Genomic DNA, 13338 nt, shown 5'->3' with positions numbered 1-13338 from the left:
ATTCACTACAGGTAGCCTGATGTGAGTTTAGCAGCTGAAAAGTGGAACACACAAGGGTGAAGACATTAGCGAGTATGACCTGATTTTTCAACAACTGTTTCATTACCGAATTGTTTTGAGGAAAAGTTTACCTGGTTTTGTTGTCAATATTGAAGTATCTGTATTTTCTATCACATAGCTAAGTGCAGTGGAGAAGTCAATACTGGTAAATAGCTCAAAATCACCTATAAAAGAACTTTTATGAACTGGGTCATGGAGTAAAAAAATAACAGCATAATCACAGTATTAAAAAACAAATGCACAGTCAGTGCTGGGTACACAAGCTACGCTCTTAGAGTGAATCTGTATGTGGAAGAGAGGTGTTAGGAAGTGATCTTATAGAGAGGGTACATGAATAAGTGAATAGCTCATTTTTTGTGCAACAGTGCACCCAAACACATTTATCTACACACAGACCCACACATCCTGTCTTTAGCTGTAAAAGCTGCCAGCCATTAAATGCTGTCTTCTGTCAAGCCAATGAGGTAAAAAAAATGGTAAAATCAGCTAAAGCCATCTTTACTGGTACATCCAATGCACCTACATGTTGGTCACAACAATTTGGACCTATTTTAGGTTGACTCTGTCAGGACATTGTTTAAAATCATTAACTACAACTAAAGTCAAAATTCCCTCTACAGTGAAATGAGATGGGAGCCGAGAAAAAAAAAGACAACACTGAACAAATCAGATGTAGGGACTGAAACTGACAAGACGGCTCAAAAGCAAGCAACAGCCTTCCTCATGCCTTTATGTGAACACTGAAAAGAAGCTCTGCTCTGACAGTCAGTCTGTCATTCAGTCACTACAACAGGACTTATCCATCTATATGAGCTGATCTTTAAAAATCAGTCTGATTAAAGCTCAGTTTTTACAGGAGTGTGAGTGGCCGACATCAGACTTCATTACCAGTGTTCCAAAGATATCTCCACTTTACAGGGCAACATGCAGTAGAGAGTAAGGCAGGTGTAGTCTATATAGTTCATTCAATCTACATCATGTCTTAACTAGAGTCCATGTTTGTCTGCCAGTCATTCAGTCTGTGTAGAATCGTTGGACAGTTCCACAACAGCAGCCTTGTGGGAACTTCTGAGATTCATCTTGGAAAAGCTCAGGGAAAATGTGCATGTCCTCCATTTTAAGTCCTCTGAGTACAGCGTCCATTTTGCGTTTAGCACTACACCAAAGCCACACATGAAAAATGAGGAGGTTGAGTAGGAGCAAAAGCTACATTTTGGCACCTCCAAGAACCTTGGCATATGACTGGTATCCCACCCACTCCCTGCTCCCCATCTACCACAACTCCCCATCCCATAGCTTATATGAAGGGGCCGCCGGGCATACCCAGAAAGTTGGGCGCACCCATGGCCATGGGAGGGGGCGCCGTTGAGCTGCTCCAATGCACCTTCATGTGGTGCCTCAAGTTGGACTTGGAGGAGAAGCGCTTGTCACAATGCTGGCAGGAAAACGGTTTCTCCTTGGTATGGATGCGACGGTGACAGATGAGTTGGGTGGATACACGGAAGGACTTTCCGCAGTCCGGGCACTGGTAGCGCTTAGGTTCAGTGTGAATTCTTCTATGGTTCTTTAGGGACATTAAGTTAGGGAACTCCTTCTGGCATGAGGTGCAAAAGTATGTCCCAGTTTTGTGGCTGTTTTTATGGTTGAGCAGGGAGCTGGCATGGCGGTAAGAACGGCCACATTGGTCACAGACATGTGATTTCAAGACCTGACGGTTGTCCCCGTGGCTGCGAGCTCTAGCCATGCTGCCAGGGTTAAGTCCTTGCTCTTGCATCAAGGTGAGGTCTAGGCCTGAGCCCCAGCCTAGCTCCTGGGAGCCCCCTGGTCGAGGCTGCTGGGATCTGGGCTGACGGGACTGAAGCGGCTGGCCATGAGTGATTTCCATGTGAAGTCTGAAACTGGCCTGTGTGGGAAAGGCTCTCTGACAGGACCGGCACGTCAGCTCCCGCTGCTTCTGGTGGACACGTCGATGGTTGTAGAGCTGAGACGAAACACGAAAGGCCTTGCCACAGTCGTGGCAACGGTGGCGCCGTGTCTCGGAGTGGATGCGGCGGTGATTCTTTAGGGCAAGCAGGTTCGAGTAGGTTTTGAGGCACACTGCACAGTGGTAGATGCCAACAGTGTGGGTGTTTTTGTGGTTGAGTAGGGAGCTGGCATGGCGGTAGGAGCGGCCACACTGATCACATCTGTGCAAAGGCAAATAAAGAAAAACGAGGGAAGAGACAACGGGATGGAAGTGATGAAAGGAAAAAAAAACAGGAAAATTAGCAGCAGATAATGAGTTTGTTTTCACTGTTCTAGCCAATTTATTGGTTACCACTTTTATTTATTTAACTCAAAACTTTAAACTACTAATGTAGATGTTCTACATACAGGTATATGATCTGAAATCCGGCTTTAACCTTTTAAAGAAAACTACTTGAAAGTGGTGTACCATTTAAAGTTATGATTTCTAGACATAGGGCAGATGACTTCTGGGTGGGGGAGGAAGGGACATGGGAGAAACTAGACAAACAACTGGGATTCATGTAGGAAACCTGGAGGTATCTGCTGCTCCCTGCACTGCACAAAGGGACACAAGCTTCAAACAGCTTCTTTCACATCTAAAAACAATTTCAAACACCTGTCACAGCTTTCTTCCAAAGCGATTTCTCAATTCTGAATGCAGTGCTGATGAACAAAGCAAGGACCCTCTACCATGTATGTCTGAAGTTGTCTAAAGCTGCTCCGCTAAAAGAGAATTCTTTTACCAAAACACAATAAAGGACTCTAGACATGTGCAGTGCAGCTAGCTCCAAATACTTCCTAATCTTCCCTCTGGTTTCAGTTTGCCAAGACAAGAAAATGCACGAGCGCCATTACATGAGTATCTAGTCTAATAGCGGACCAGTCACATGAGACTACCAGATCAAAGACAATCAAAGACTACAAAAAATATTTAAACGAGTAAGGGTAGGGAAAAAAACACAACAATAACACTTAAATAAGGTTTGCTAATATTTTACACATAATGCTGCTTTTTATAAAATCTATGACTTTGATAAGAAAGCAAAGCAAGAAATCAGTAAAACTAAACATGTTTGAATATAGGCAGCCTAAGTAAACTAAAGTGTGTGACATATGCTAACTGAAAGCAAACGGGGTTGACTTATCTGGTCTCTCCACTAATTCAATTTGTCCAAACTTCAGAAAAATCCGAATTCCGGCACGCGTATGGTCCCAAGGAAGCCGGATTGGAGATCATATACCTGGAATAGACATGTAGAGACCTAAATTTATCTTCACTACTGTTTTTCTTTTTTCCAACTTCGAAGAATCACAAACTGACAAGAACTCACGTGTACCGACACTCTTCGCCCTCTCCAGTGGGTGCAGTGGCCTTCCTCCTGACTTCCATGCCTACCTGGTTGTCCCCGCAGCGATGCCTGGCCAGACCAGATCTTCCTTGGAAACTCTTTCCACATGTAGGGCAGCCAAAGGGCGTTGCACCCTCTTCGTGGACCTTCTGGTGGTTTCGAAGGAATCTGGCCAGTCGGAAAGCTTTTCCACACGTGTGGCAAATGTGCTTCTTCCGCTGGGTATGGATGCGCATGTGGTTGCGTAGCGCCATGTAGTTGGTGTAGGGCTTATCACAGAAGTTACATCGAAAGTTGCCAGTTTTGTGAGTGTGCTTGTGGTTTAGCAAAGAGCTTGCATGTTTGTACGTACAACTGCACAAGTCACAAGCATATGGTCTCTCATCAGAGTCCAGGTCTACAGAGCTTCTCTCAATACTGATGTTGGTGGAAGTGGTGGTGGTGGAGGATGAAGGCAGATGCTGGGCAGGGCAGTCGTGGGCTGCAAGCTCATCTGCAGTAGCAAAGCCTTCACAGCAGCCGTCACACTCAAAATCCATCTGGGCTCCAGGACCCTGTGGGCCTTTACACAGTCCAGCTGTTGTGTGGGTCGCTAGCTGCCTTTGGGTTCGGAAGCCCTTGCCACAGTCTTGACAATTGTGCTTTTTCTGGGCAAAATGAAGACGTAAGTGGTTTTTCATTGCCAACCTGTTGGGGTATGTTGAATTACACACATTACAGTGGTACTCTCCAATTTTGTGAAGGTTTTTATGATTGGCCAAGCTTCCTGCATGACGGTACGTCTTTCCACATTCCTCACAAGCAAAAGGCCGCCTTCCACTTTCAGCTGGATCAAATTTCTGGGGCCTTGAAGTTCCGGCAGAAGAATACGGCTTTTTGAATCCTTGATGGCTGTACTTAACTCCCATTACCTGCCCCTTTGATGACTCTCCTCTCATAGTATGAATCTGAGATGGGCCAGGCTGCCTAACAAGACCTTTGGCCCGATGCTCCTCGTGGAGACGGAGGTGGTTTATCAGCTGTTTTTGAATCTTAAAGGCCTTCCCACATTCTTCACATTTGTGCCTGTAACATGAGACAAATGAAGAAAACAACAGAATGTCTGTGAGTATAAGAATATCTACCAAGCAATGGTAATAAACATTAACTTTGGTTGGTTATTTTAGACCAGAATCATAAATGTCCAGTGTTAGTTCCTTTTCTTTTAACTGCCAATACTTACACTAAATTAATTGGTTTGCTAATTCATGCTCGTTTCTCAGACATCCACAACTTGAGAAACTAATCTAATTCCAATTCTTTATTGAAACAAACTGAATTTCATATTGAACATTTTCTTTAAATGTAGTAAACTGTACAACATTACATGCACATAAAGTCAATAATAGCCACTGTTGACAACACACCTCTTGAGATCAAAATGGGTTCTCTGATGATTCTTGAGAGCCAGTAGATTGTAGTAGCGTTTCTGGCACACCAAGCAGCGGAAAACACCAGTCTTATGAGACTTCTTATGGTTAAGGAGTGAGCATGGGTGTCTGTATCCTCGTCCACACTGATCACACTTATGTGGTTTGTCACTTTGGTCAAGCATTGGCCTATGTCTATCACTGCTTCCTCCGGCAACGCCACCTACACCCTCTCCACCAGACATCCCTTTGGCTCCGTTCAGGCCCTGCTTGTTCAGTGAGGTGGCCCGATTCTTACCAGGGCACAGATGTGTTATCAGATGGTGGCGGTCGGCAAAAAACATGCCGCAGTCCACGCAAATGTGGTTGCGTCCATCCATCTTGTCATTACCATTAGTGGAATTTCCTCCAATACTCTGTTGCTGGCCATCTGGTCTTTGGGGGCCATGGACTAACTGGTGATTTAAAAGATCTTGCTTTCTGGAAAAGCTCTGGCCACAGGTGGAGCAGATCATCCTCCAATCTTGCTCCAAGTTGGAAGGTCCTGGTCCTGTAGGGTTATTGGCATGACTGCGCAGGTGGCTCCTGAGAGCTCTAAGGCTGGCATAGTGGTTACCACACACTGAGCACTGATATACCTCTCCATCATCCTCATCATCTTTGTCATTGCTTCCCATTCGCTTGCCTCCAGTTTGAGAGTAAGCTCGTTGGCTGCTACTTTGTTTCATGCTGCTGGAGCTTCCAGTAGGCAAAGAGGTACCACTAGAACTGTGATAGTTCATGTTTCCCATAAAGCCATTGGATATGTTGCCCTGCTGTTGTTGAGACTGCTGCTGCTGGCCACGACGGGGGCACATGTGTGACTTGATGCCAGATACATCTGCATACATCTCACCACAATCGGCGCATACATGTCTGTCAGCCTGGCGGTGAGCAGAGTTGCTTTGAGAAAGTGAGCTGCCATCAAAACGATCATGGAACTCAAGAGAGTCCAACCCACTGCTGTGGCCACCATCTTGTACAAAGTGGGCTGCATCACCAAGATTTCCAGGCAGTGAGATTGGAGTGGTGGCACCACTGCCTTCCTGAACATAACTCTGTTGAGAGTCCAGCGTTAGTGGCTCTGAAGATAGCCAGTCATTGCTATCATTACTGATGGGCTGGTTAGAAGAACGGCCCTTGTGGCTTCGTAGGTGGCTGTGTAGTGCTGCCAGATGAGGATACTGCTTACAGCAAATGGTGCACTGGTATTGGCCTGTCTGATGGCAGCGTTTGTGGTTAACTAGGCTCCCTGCATGCCTGTAACTTTTTCCACATTCTCCACATTTAAAACGTCTCTCCCCATCATCTGGAGAACTGGCCTGGGGCACACGGCCTCCAGAGGGAGAAGACACAGATCCCTGTGATCCAGAACTTAATGCGTCTGAGTTGAGGATGGAACTGTCCTGGCCATGGGCAGCAGGATGAGGATCATGGGTTAAATAGTGAACTTTCAAAGTCTCCAGGTCTGGATGTCCTGCACCACAGTATGCACAGGTATAGATAGGATTGTTGACTGGAGGGCCCATTATAGGATCATAGGGACCTCTTTTCTCATTTGGCAGAGGAGGCAAGGGCAGGGGGTCTCCCAAAGCCGGGGTGTATGCTGGAGATCGCACTGCACTTAAATTGTGAGCCATGATGCCTGGGAAACTGCGTGGGAGACCAAGAGAGGGTGAAGCGGTGTTGTGCAGCAATATATGTTCTTGAAAGTCTGCCTTATTTGGGAGAGCTAACTGGCACAGGTGGCAGAAACAAGAGGCTGTATTATCACTCTGGGATGGCTGGGTGCCGCTGCTGCTGCTCACCATGGATGCTCCGGGAGGCTTGAACTTCGAGTGAGTTCTTTCGTGACTGTTTAGAGCAGCCAGATTGCTAAATTGTTTGAAACACACAGCACACTTAAAAGTTCCTTGTTGGTGACACTTCTTGTGGTTTACCAGGCTACCGTGGTGCCGGTATGTTCTGTCACACTGATCACACTTAAATGGTCTGTCCCAAGCACTGTCAGATTCAGGTGAGCCTTTTTTTTCGTGGTCGTCAGTCTCGTGGCTTTGTAAGACACTATGTCCCATACCACTGTTATTCAAGTGGGACCGCCCAAACCCGTCTGAGAGGTCCTGGGCGAGACCGTAGTCTCTCTCGTCGTGGCCTGCTTCTTCAGATACTTCTTCACTTTCTTCTTCAGTATGTGCACTACTGGGGGATAATGTATGGATCCGTAGGTGGTTCTTTAAAGCTACTGCGTTAGGAAGGGTACGGGTACAAACAGGGCACTGAAATGAACCCACTTCGTGTGATTTTTTGTGATTAGCTAGGCTAGCTGCGTGCTTGTAAATTCGGCCACACTGTTCACATTCAAAACGTCCTGTCTCTTCTTGTTGATAATGTGCTTTCATATGCTCTAGAAGACTTGGAGTACTCGGGCAAACCATATCACACTCTTTACAGGGGAAACCCTTGGCACGACTCATATCATGCATTGCCATAGTACTCTAAAGCAAACGGGTAGGAGGGAATCACAGTTCACAACAGCAATGAACAGTGATGTAAGGGAAGTGGGAAGGAATGAGGAGGGCTTAGCTCTTCAGTCTTCTGTGAAGGCCATTTTCTCCCTTAGACCCATCAGTTCAGTTTGAGCCGGTTGAGGCCCACCTTGGGAGGCGGTGGGCCTGCGGGGGTCACACCAGCCAATGAGGTATCTGTGGAGACAAAAGGAAAAAAAGTTTGGTTTAAAAAGTGCAACATTACTTTCCCAATATAAAATACCAGACTCATAAAAAAAGGACTATTTTTATTAGAACATCCCACATGATCCTACATCAGGGGTACCTAATCCTGGTCCTCAAGAGCTATTGTTCTGCTGATTACCTTGAAGAGGTGTGTCAGTTAGCTGCTGATTGACTGAACACACCTGAAGTAGTCAGTATTAGCGGGGCAGGGAGAGTTGGAAAACCAGCAGGACATCAGCACTTGAGGACCAGGATTTGGCACCCCTGTCCTACATTCATCAGACAAACATTACAGCAACAAGGGTAAGTATAAATATACAATATCTGCCAATAATTTCAATAATATCGCCAATATGGGTTAATTAAATTGATTATTATTCAATTGAAACAAAAACGTACCCTCTTGAGAACCTTTTTTACGGCATTTTGTAATCACAGACTATAGTGACCAAGACAAATATTTTCAATTAAATTCTGTGTTTATATTTGGAGCCATTAGCTCCTGGTTAAATGTAAGGCTTTTTTTCTTTTGCCACATGCTCATTAGAGCTGGTAAAATGTTTTCCTACAATTCAACATTAAAATTGAGAGATTTAGCATCTCTTGCATTAATTAATAAAAGTGTGAAGAAGAAAGAACCAGCTGCGAGTATCTGACTGCAGTTAACTGAGGCTAATCTAATATTTACACTCGACTGTTTGTTCCTTGTATCATGTGACATTGCACCTGTCGGCACGGGAAATCACGCAGAATATTGGAGACTATCAGGAGAATGTTAATTTACAGTGATTGTAACTTTAGATTATGCAAGTAACTGACTCATTCGTTAATTCCTTAATTTTGATCTCCCATCCATCAGAAAAAACAGCATTTGTGTAACTATGAACATGCTGAATAATAGGGAAGGCCAAAACTGAGACATATAGACTAAACAGATGGTGGCAGTAGTGCAGCATTTCCTTCCTAAATGCTATGAAACCCATTTGTTTCCTATAAACAATTGTGGAAAGGTATTTAGGTTGTAACTCACATGCTCATGTTTTATATCATAACATGAAGAAAGAAAAATCTAAACTGTATTTAGTGCTCAAATTATGTTTTAGAACGTATTTCCCATAGATATAATCTCAAGATTTCTTTCTGAGCACACATTGTTACACATATTCAAATAACATTAATCATTACATTTGTGATTTAAAGCAATTCCAGCAGCTTCTGGTTAGATAGAATAGTGCTAATCACTAAAATCATTTAAAAGCAGATTTCTGCATTTCTGCAAGCCAGTTTATTCAGTGTGACTCACAGAAGCCTTTAAAAGAACATCAAAACTTTTTACTGTTATTAAAACTTAATTATAAGTCATGTAATGTATCTTTAATGAATGGAATTTATCTTACTAGACAGAATAAAACACTTAACAAATTAAACTGAGGATTTAACACTTTAATGCTTGATATACTTAATATATCACTTTGTAATATGAAGCAGTGCTGCATCAAGTCAATAGAAATACAAAAGGGGGTAAGTGACTGTAGTGCAAGTGGAGCACAGGCGATCATCCACAAGACATAGTCACCCTTCATTAACCAGTCAGTAAAGAGCTCAATAGGTCCTTAAGAACCAGAGTGATTAAAGTAAGTCAATGCCTGTGAAAGGTTTAACAGGCTATGGTGTGATCTGTGAAACTCACCAGGCAGCCATGTTAATCTGCTTTCTCACATGAACACTTTTACTGCAGCCTTATTCAAAAACCACCTGAAATCATATTTAAGCACTTCCTGTAATATAAACAGGACCTGACAGCAGTCAGACCTGAGATCATAGGTACAGGTTAACCAGACACTTCCCTGAATAGCAAAAGATGAATGGCAACACCTAAACTGCACACAAACAAATCTTTGGGTTGTCACTCAATGTACTTTGATTATTACTCGAAACGTTCCTCAGTTTTTCAGTTTTGTAGATTACTATTTTAGTGGACTTAATGTTTGACCTTGGCAGTTCAAAGTTCAATAGCATTTGTTTTCCTTGTGTATGTTAACAATAAATACAAAAAAAGATGGAGACAATAAGAATGTTCAACTTTGGAGGTATGAGGAAAATAAAGACCTGAAGGCTCATCATTAAGAGAGCTACGTTTTAGGGGTGGGGAGACACGAGAAAGAGGGAAAGGAAAACAAAGACCTGATTATAATGAACTTGATTGATTTTTCATACCTGTCAGGACAAAACCTAAGAAAATCATTTTAAGATGTATTAAAACCTTTGTTCATCCACAACAATGTGAAAAAAACCATTTGCTTTACTATTCACAAATGCTTTAAGCCTGCAGGTAAAGCATCCTACATACAATTTGAGTTTATCTATTCAGACATCTGCTTTCACCTCAGTTCAGTGGTTGTGAATTTAAATGTTGAATCAGTTTGCCTGGTTAGTTCATGATTTATCAACTTTTCCAGGGTTAACAAGTGGCCGAAGACAGCAACTAACCCAGAGCATCAAAATGCCCAATTCTACATGAACGTCACATTGGTCTATACAAACCTTTACAAAACTGAACTACATTATCAGATACAATGCTCATCTGACCATGCTCATCTCACTCTCAACTTTCGAGAGACGAGAATCATACAGTATCGTGTTGTGTAGTTAAACCGTGAATTGTTTTAAACAAGCAACATGCTTTAAACTTACTTGGTTCACAGTGGAAAACATATCAGTTAAGAAAATTTTTCACTGAAGCTGTATGTTAAGCAACAACACATGGGCGGAATGATATCAATATGGAGTTTTTGTAGCAAAAATAAAACATTTGAATATTGGCTTTAGTTATCACAATACACTGCTTATACATCCTAAAAATATATGCATCACAGACTTGTGTGTGTTGAAAAATTTGAATTTATTTATATTTTGTTAGTAATAACATGATGTAATGTAAAAAAAATATATATTATTTTATTATTTAATTTTTTTAATAATAATTATAAAATATATATTAAATATCTTGAATCAACTTGAATGTTTAGTTTATTTTATTGGTTTATACCCAATACGAAAACATTCAAATTGACATTCAACAACTCACAGGATTGTGCAGATTACAGGTTCACAGTCCCACAACACCAAACCATGAAGGCACACTTTAATAAAGTGTGAATAGAAGTACATGAGAGTGCAGTTTAAGAATCCACCAATATTTAAGAGGCTACATATGCTTTAGGTGCAGCCCATGACACCAATGCTGAAACATTAAGGCTCCAGTCGAGCAGAACGACCAGCAGCCAAGGACAGCCAAGGGCTTGCAAGTGTGTAGGTAAAGCTGTGCCAATCACTGGTGCTATTGGATTACGGATGCTTATATTTTTTTCTAAATATAGATATATAAATTTAAACAAAATTTAAAAAATATTTACCATTTACTCATCTATATGTAAAAGCAGCTCAGAGAAGGAAGGAGAACAGGACCACAGAGCTCCTGCTCAGACTCAGCAGAGTTTAACAAAGCAGCATAGAGAAGGGGCCAGAGTTAATAGGGAGGCAGTGTTGAGTTGAGACAGATGTTTGGTGTGAGGCACAACCAGAAGAAACAGCCAATCCCAAAGAAGCAGTGAAGTGTTCAAAGCAATACTAATAAGCATCAAACAAGACCACTACTTGGAATCTCACACTTGAAATTAAATATCAGATTATTTTAACTCATTTAATGGTTTGTTTTTTTAATCAATCAAACAGGTATAACACACTTTCCATACTTATAATATCACAGTGACATGCAGAATCTTTAACTAAATCATTATATTTTTCTGCATATGATCAGTATTCAGTTTTCTGAACTTTTTCAAAACAAAGAATGATAATAAAAAAAAACATGGATTAGCAATAAAGACAATCCTTTTTGCTGCCATATTTTTCTCTTACTACTAGACGATATATATTGCCTTATTACAGTTTTTTGTTGTTGTTACTGCACATTTTTCTCGTAGAAATGTATAGTTTACTTTAAGTACACAAAGAAATATCCACTATAATCTTGCTCTAATTCAGCACGTCTCAATCTCGGCACAGCGACCAGTCACAATCCTTTCACTTTTCCGGTAAACTCATTTGTCTAACTCTAAGCTTCGAGCCCACATAATGTAAACAAAAGGAGTCCCTGCTTGAAAAAAAAACCCATCTGGCTCGTTAAACTACACATTATTTAACGAGAAAACTCGTTTGTGTTCTCGGAGCTATTTAAGTCATCTAGATTCAAATAGTTTCTCATCACAGCGGGAATAACGCGGCTCTGTTTTTATCCGGGATAAAAAAACGCCTGGCCTCAACCGTTCCCACCGCAGCTGTTTATACTCTTCAATAAACTCAATCTCACAAAACTAATCATTACTTGCAACAATCGCGTTTTTGTCACTCCGATTAGGGCTTCACAGCTGCAGCGGGGCTCGCTGACCTTGGTCCGCCTTTTCTCGGTCGGGTTTAGCCCCAGCGTGAATTTATCAGGACAAAGCGGGGTATCTCCAACCCGACACACGGCCGACATTTCCTTCAGCAGACTCCCCAGCTGAATCGGGGGAGTGACACCCGATCCTCGCCAACCGACGAGAAGAACACAAAGTAGCTATCAGTAAAACCCCCTTTCGTTTTGAAAATGCCATCCCGACACGGTGTTTTAACAGAGCGGGGACAACACCTACAGCCATCAGCCCACTTTCACTGAGACCCCGTTTCCATCGGAAAATGGCTTTCGAACAGCGAGCCATTTTCCCCATGCTAACGGGCTAGCCTGGCGTTTTCAGCCCCACAAACACAAACCGCTGGCACCCCGGCTCCAAACAGCACGGTGAACAAAGTTCCAGTAGCAACGGCACGGTGGGAAACAACCAAACGAGTAGCCCGGACGAACATAGCGTTTAGTTAAAAATACATGTTACACCACATAGTTACAAACAAGCAGAGAGAAATACACGGCCGAGCTAGCGTTAGCACTAGCAACTGGCTAGTTAGCAGCCCCCTGCAATGAGATTAAAGGGTAAAACGGAAGTTCAAAATGATAAGCAACCGCCAAAGAAACCGAAAGACAGAGCTGTGTCGCACAAACACACACAGAGTCTTAGTTTTATCTAAAAAATAAATGCTACTCTAAATTAAAATAGCTGCCGCTGCAGGAGCTCGCAAGGCAGCTAGCCCTAGCAACCCGAAGCTAGCCCGAAGCTACACAAAGATCTCGACAAACACGTCGCGGCCCCCGCTGATGGAAAACCCAGTTTTTTATTCGTTTACGCTCCACACTCACCCCTCAATTGGCCTCTGCGCCCGCAGGGTGAACGAAGCACGGCACGAAGATACTAAATGTGCAACTTTCACGGATTAAGCATGGTTATTGTTTTTTTCTCATCCTATTTAACCAGCGAGTTTGGGTTCTTGGTTGCTCCCCCCTCCTCTAACGCCGCTTCCACAGCATACTTCCTGCCGCTGCCGCTGCTAACCGCGCGGAGCCGGAGCGCACACTTTTACGCGTCATCATGCGCAGAATAAAATTTTACCAGCCTCAAACACATGCATTTTTTCTCCCAACAGAAGTTTGTGGCTCCCCCGGCAGCCCACCTTTCTTACTTTATAACCCCCAGCGCCCATTTGTTCCAGCTGTGTTCATTTCAACGGAGATTTAGGAGATATGGTTGGACTTCTTGCGGCTCGGCCTGTCAGCCGCTGGGAATAACCGAGCCGAGCCACACTGAGCTG

The 13338-nt window shown here is 43.0% G+C and overlaps 1 protein-coding gene across 3 annotated transcripts in view; it reads right to left on the bottom strand.

The window, feature by feature from the left end:
* Nucleotides 1-13338, bottom strand: part of si:dkey-89b17.4 (zinc finger protein 646) — a 21692-nt gene extending 8354 nt beyond the window's left edge. Inside the window, exons 1-4 of one of the 3 annotated variants that reach the window (XM_029159451.3) lie at nucleotides 13210-13338; nucleotides 4823-7566; nucleotides 3399-4481; nucleotides 1384-2246 (exon numbers count right to left, since the gene is read on the bottom strand). In XM_029159451.3, coding sequence (XP_029015284.1) covers nucleotides 1384-2246; nucleotides 3399-4481; nucleotides 4823-7353 — 4477 coding nt within the window. In that variant the 5' untranslated portion in view covers nucleotides 7354-7566; nucleotides 13210-13338. Of the gene's footprint in view, nucleotides 1-1383; nucleotides 2247-3398; nucleotides 4482-4822; nucleotides 7567-11012; nucleotides 12838-12889; nucleotides 13078-13209 lie in introns of those variants that run through there. The other 2 variants (XM_029159448.3, XM_029159450.3) reach the window with 2 other exon arrangements.

This window comes from Betta splendens, chromosome 8 (genome assembly GCF_900634795.4).
Source record: "Betta splendens chromosome 8, fBetSpl5.4, whole genome shotgun sequence".
NCBI classification, from domain to species: Eukaryota; Metazoa; Chordata; class Actinopteri; order Anabantiformes; family Osphronemidae; genus Betta; species Betta splendens.
The sequence above is the reverse complement of the archived record's forward strand: the minus strand, read 5'-3'. Positions and strand labels throughout refer to the sequence as shown.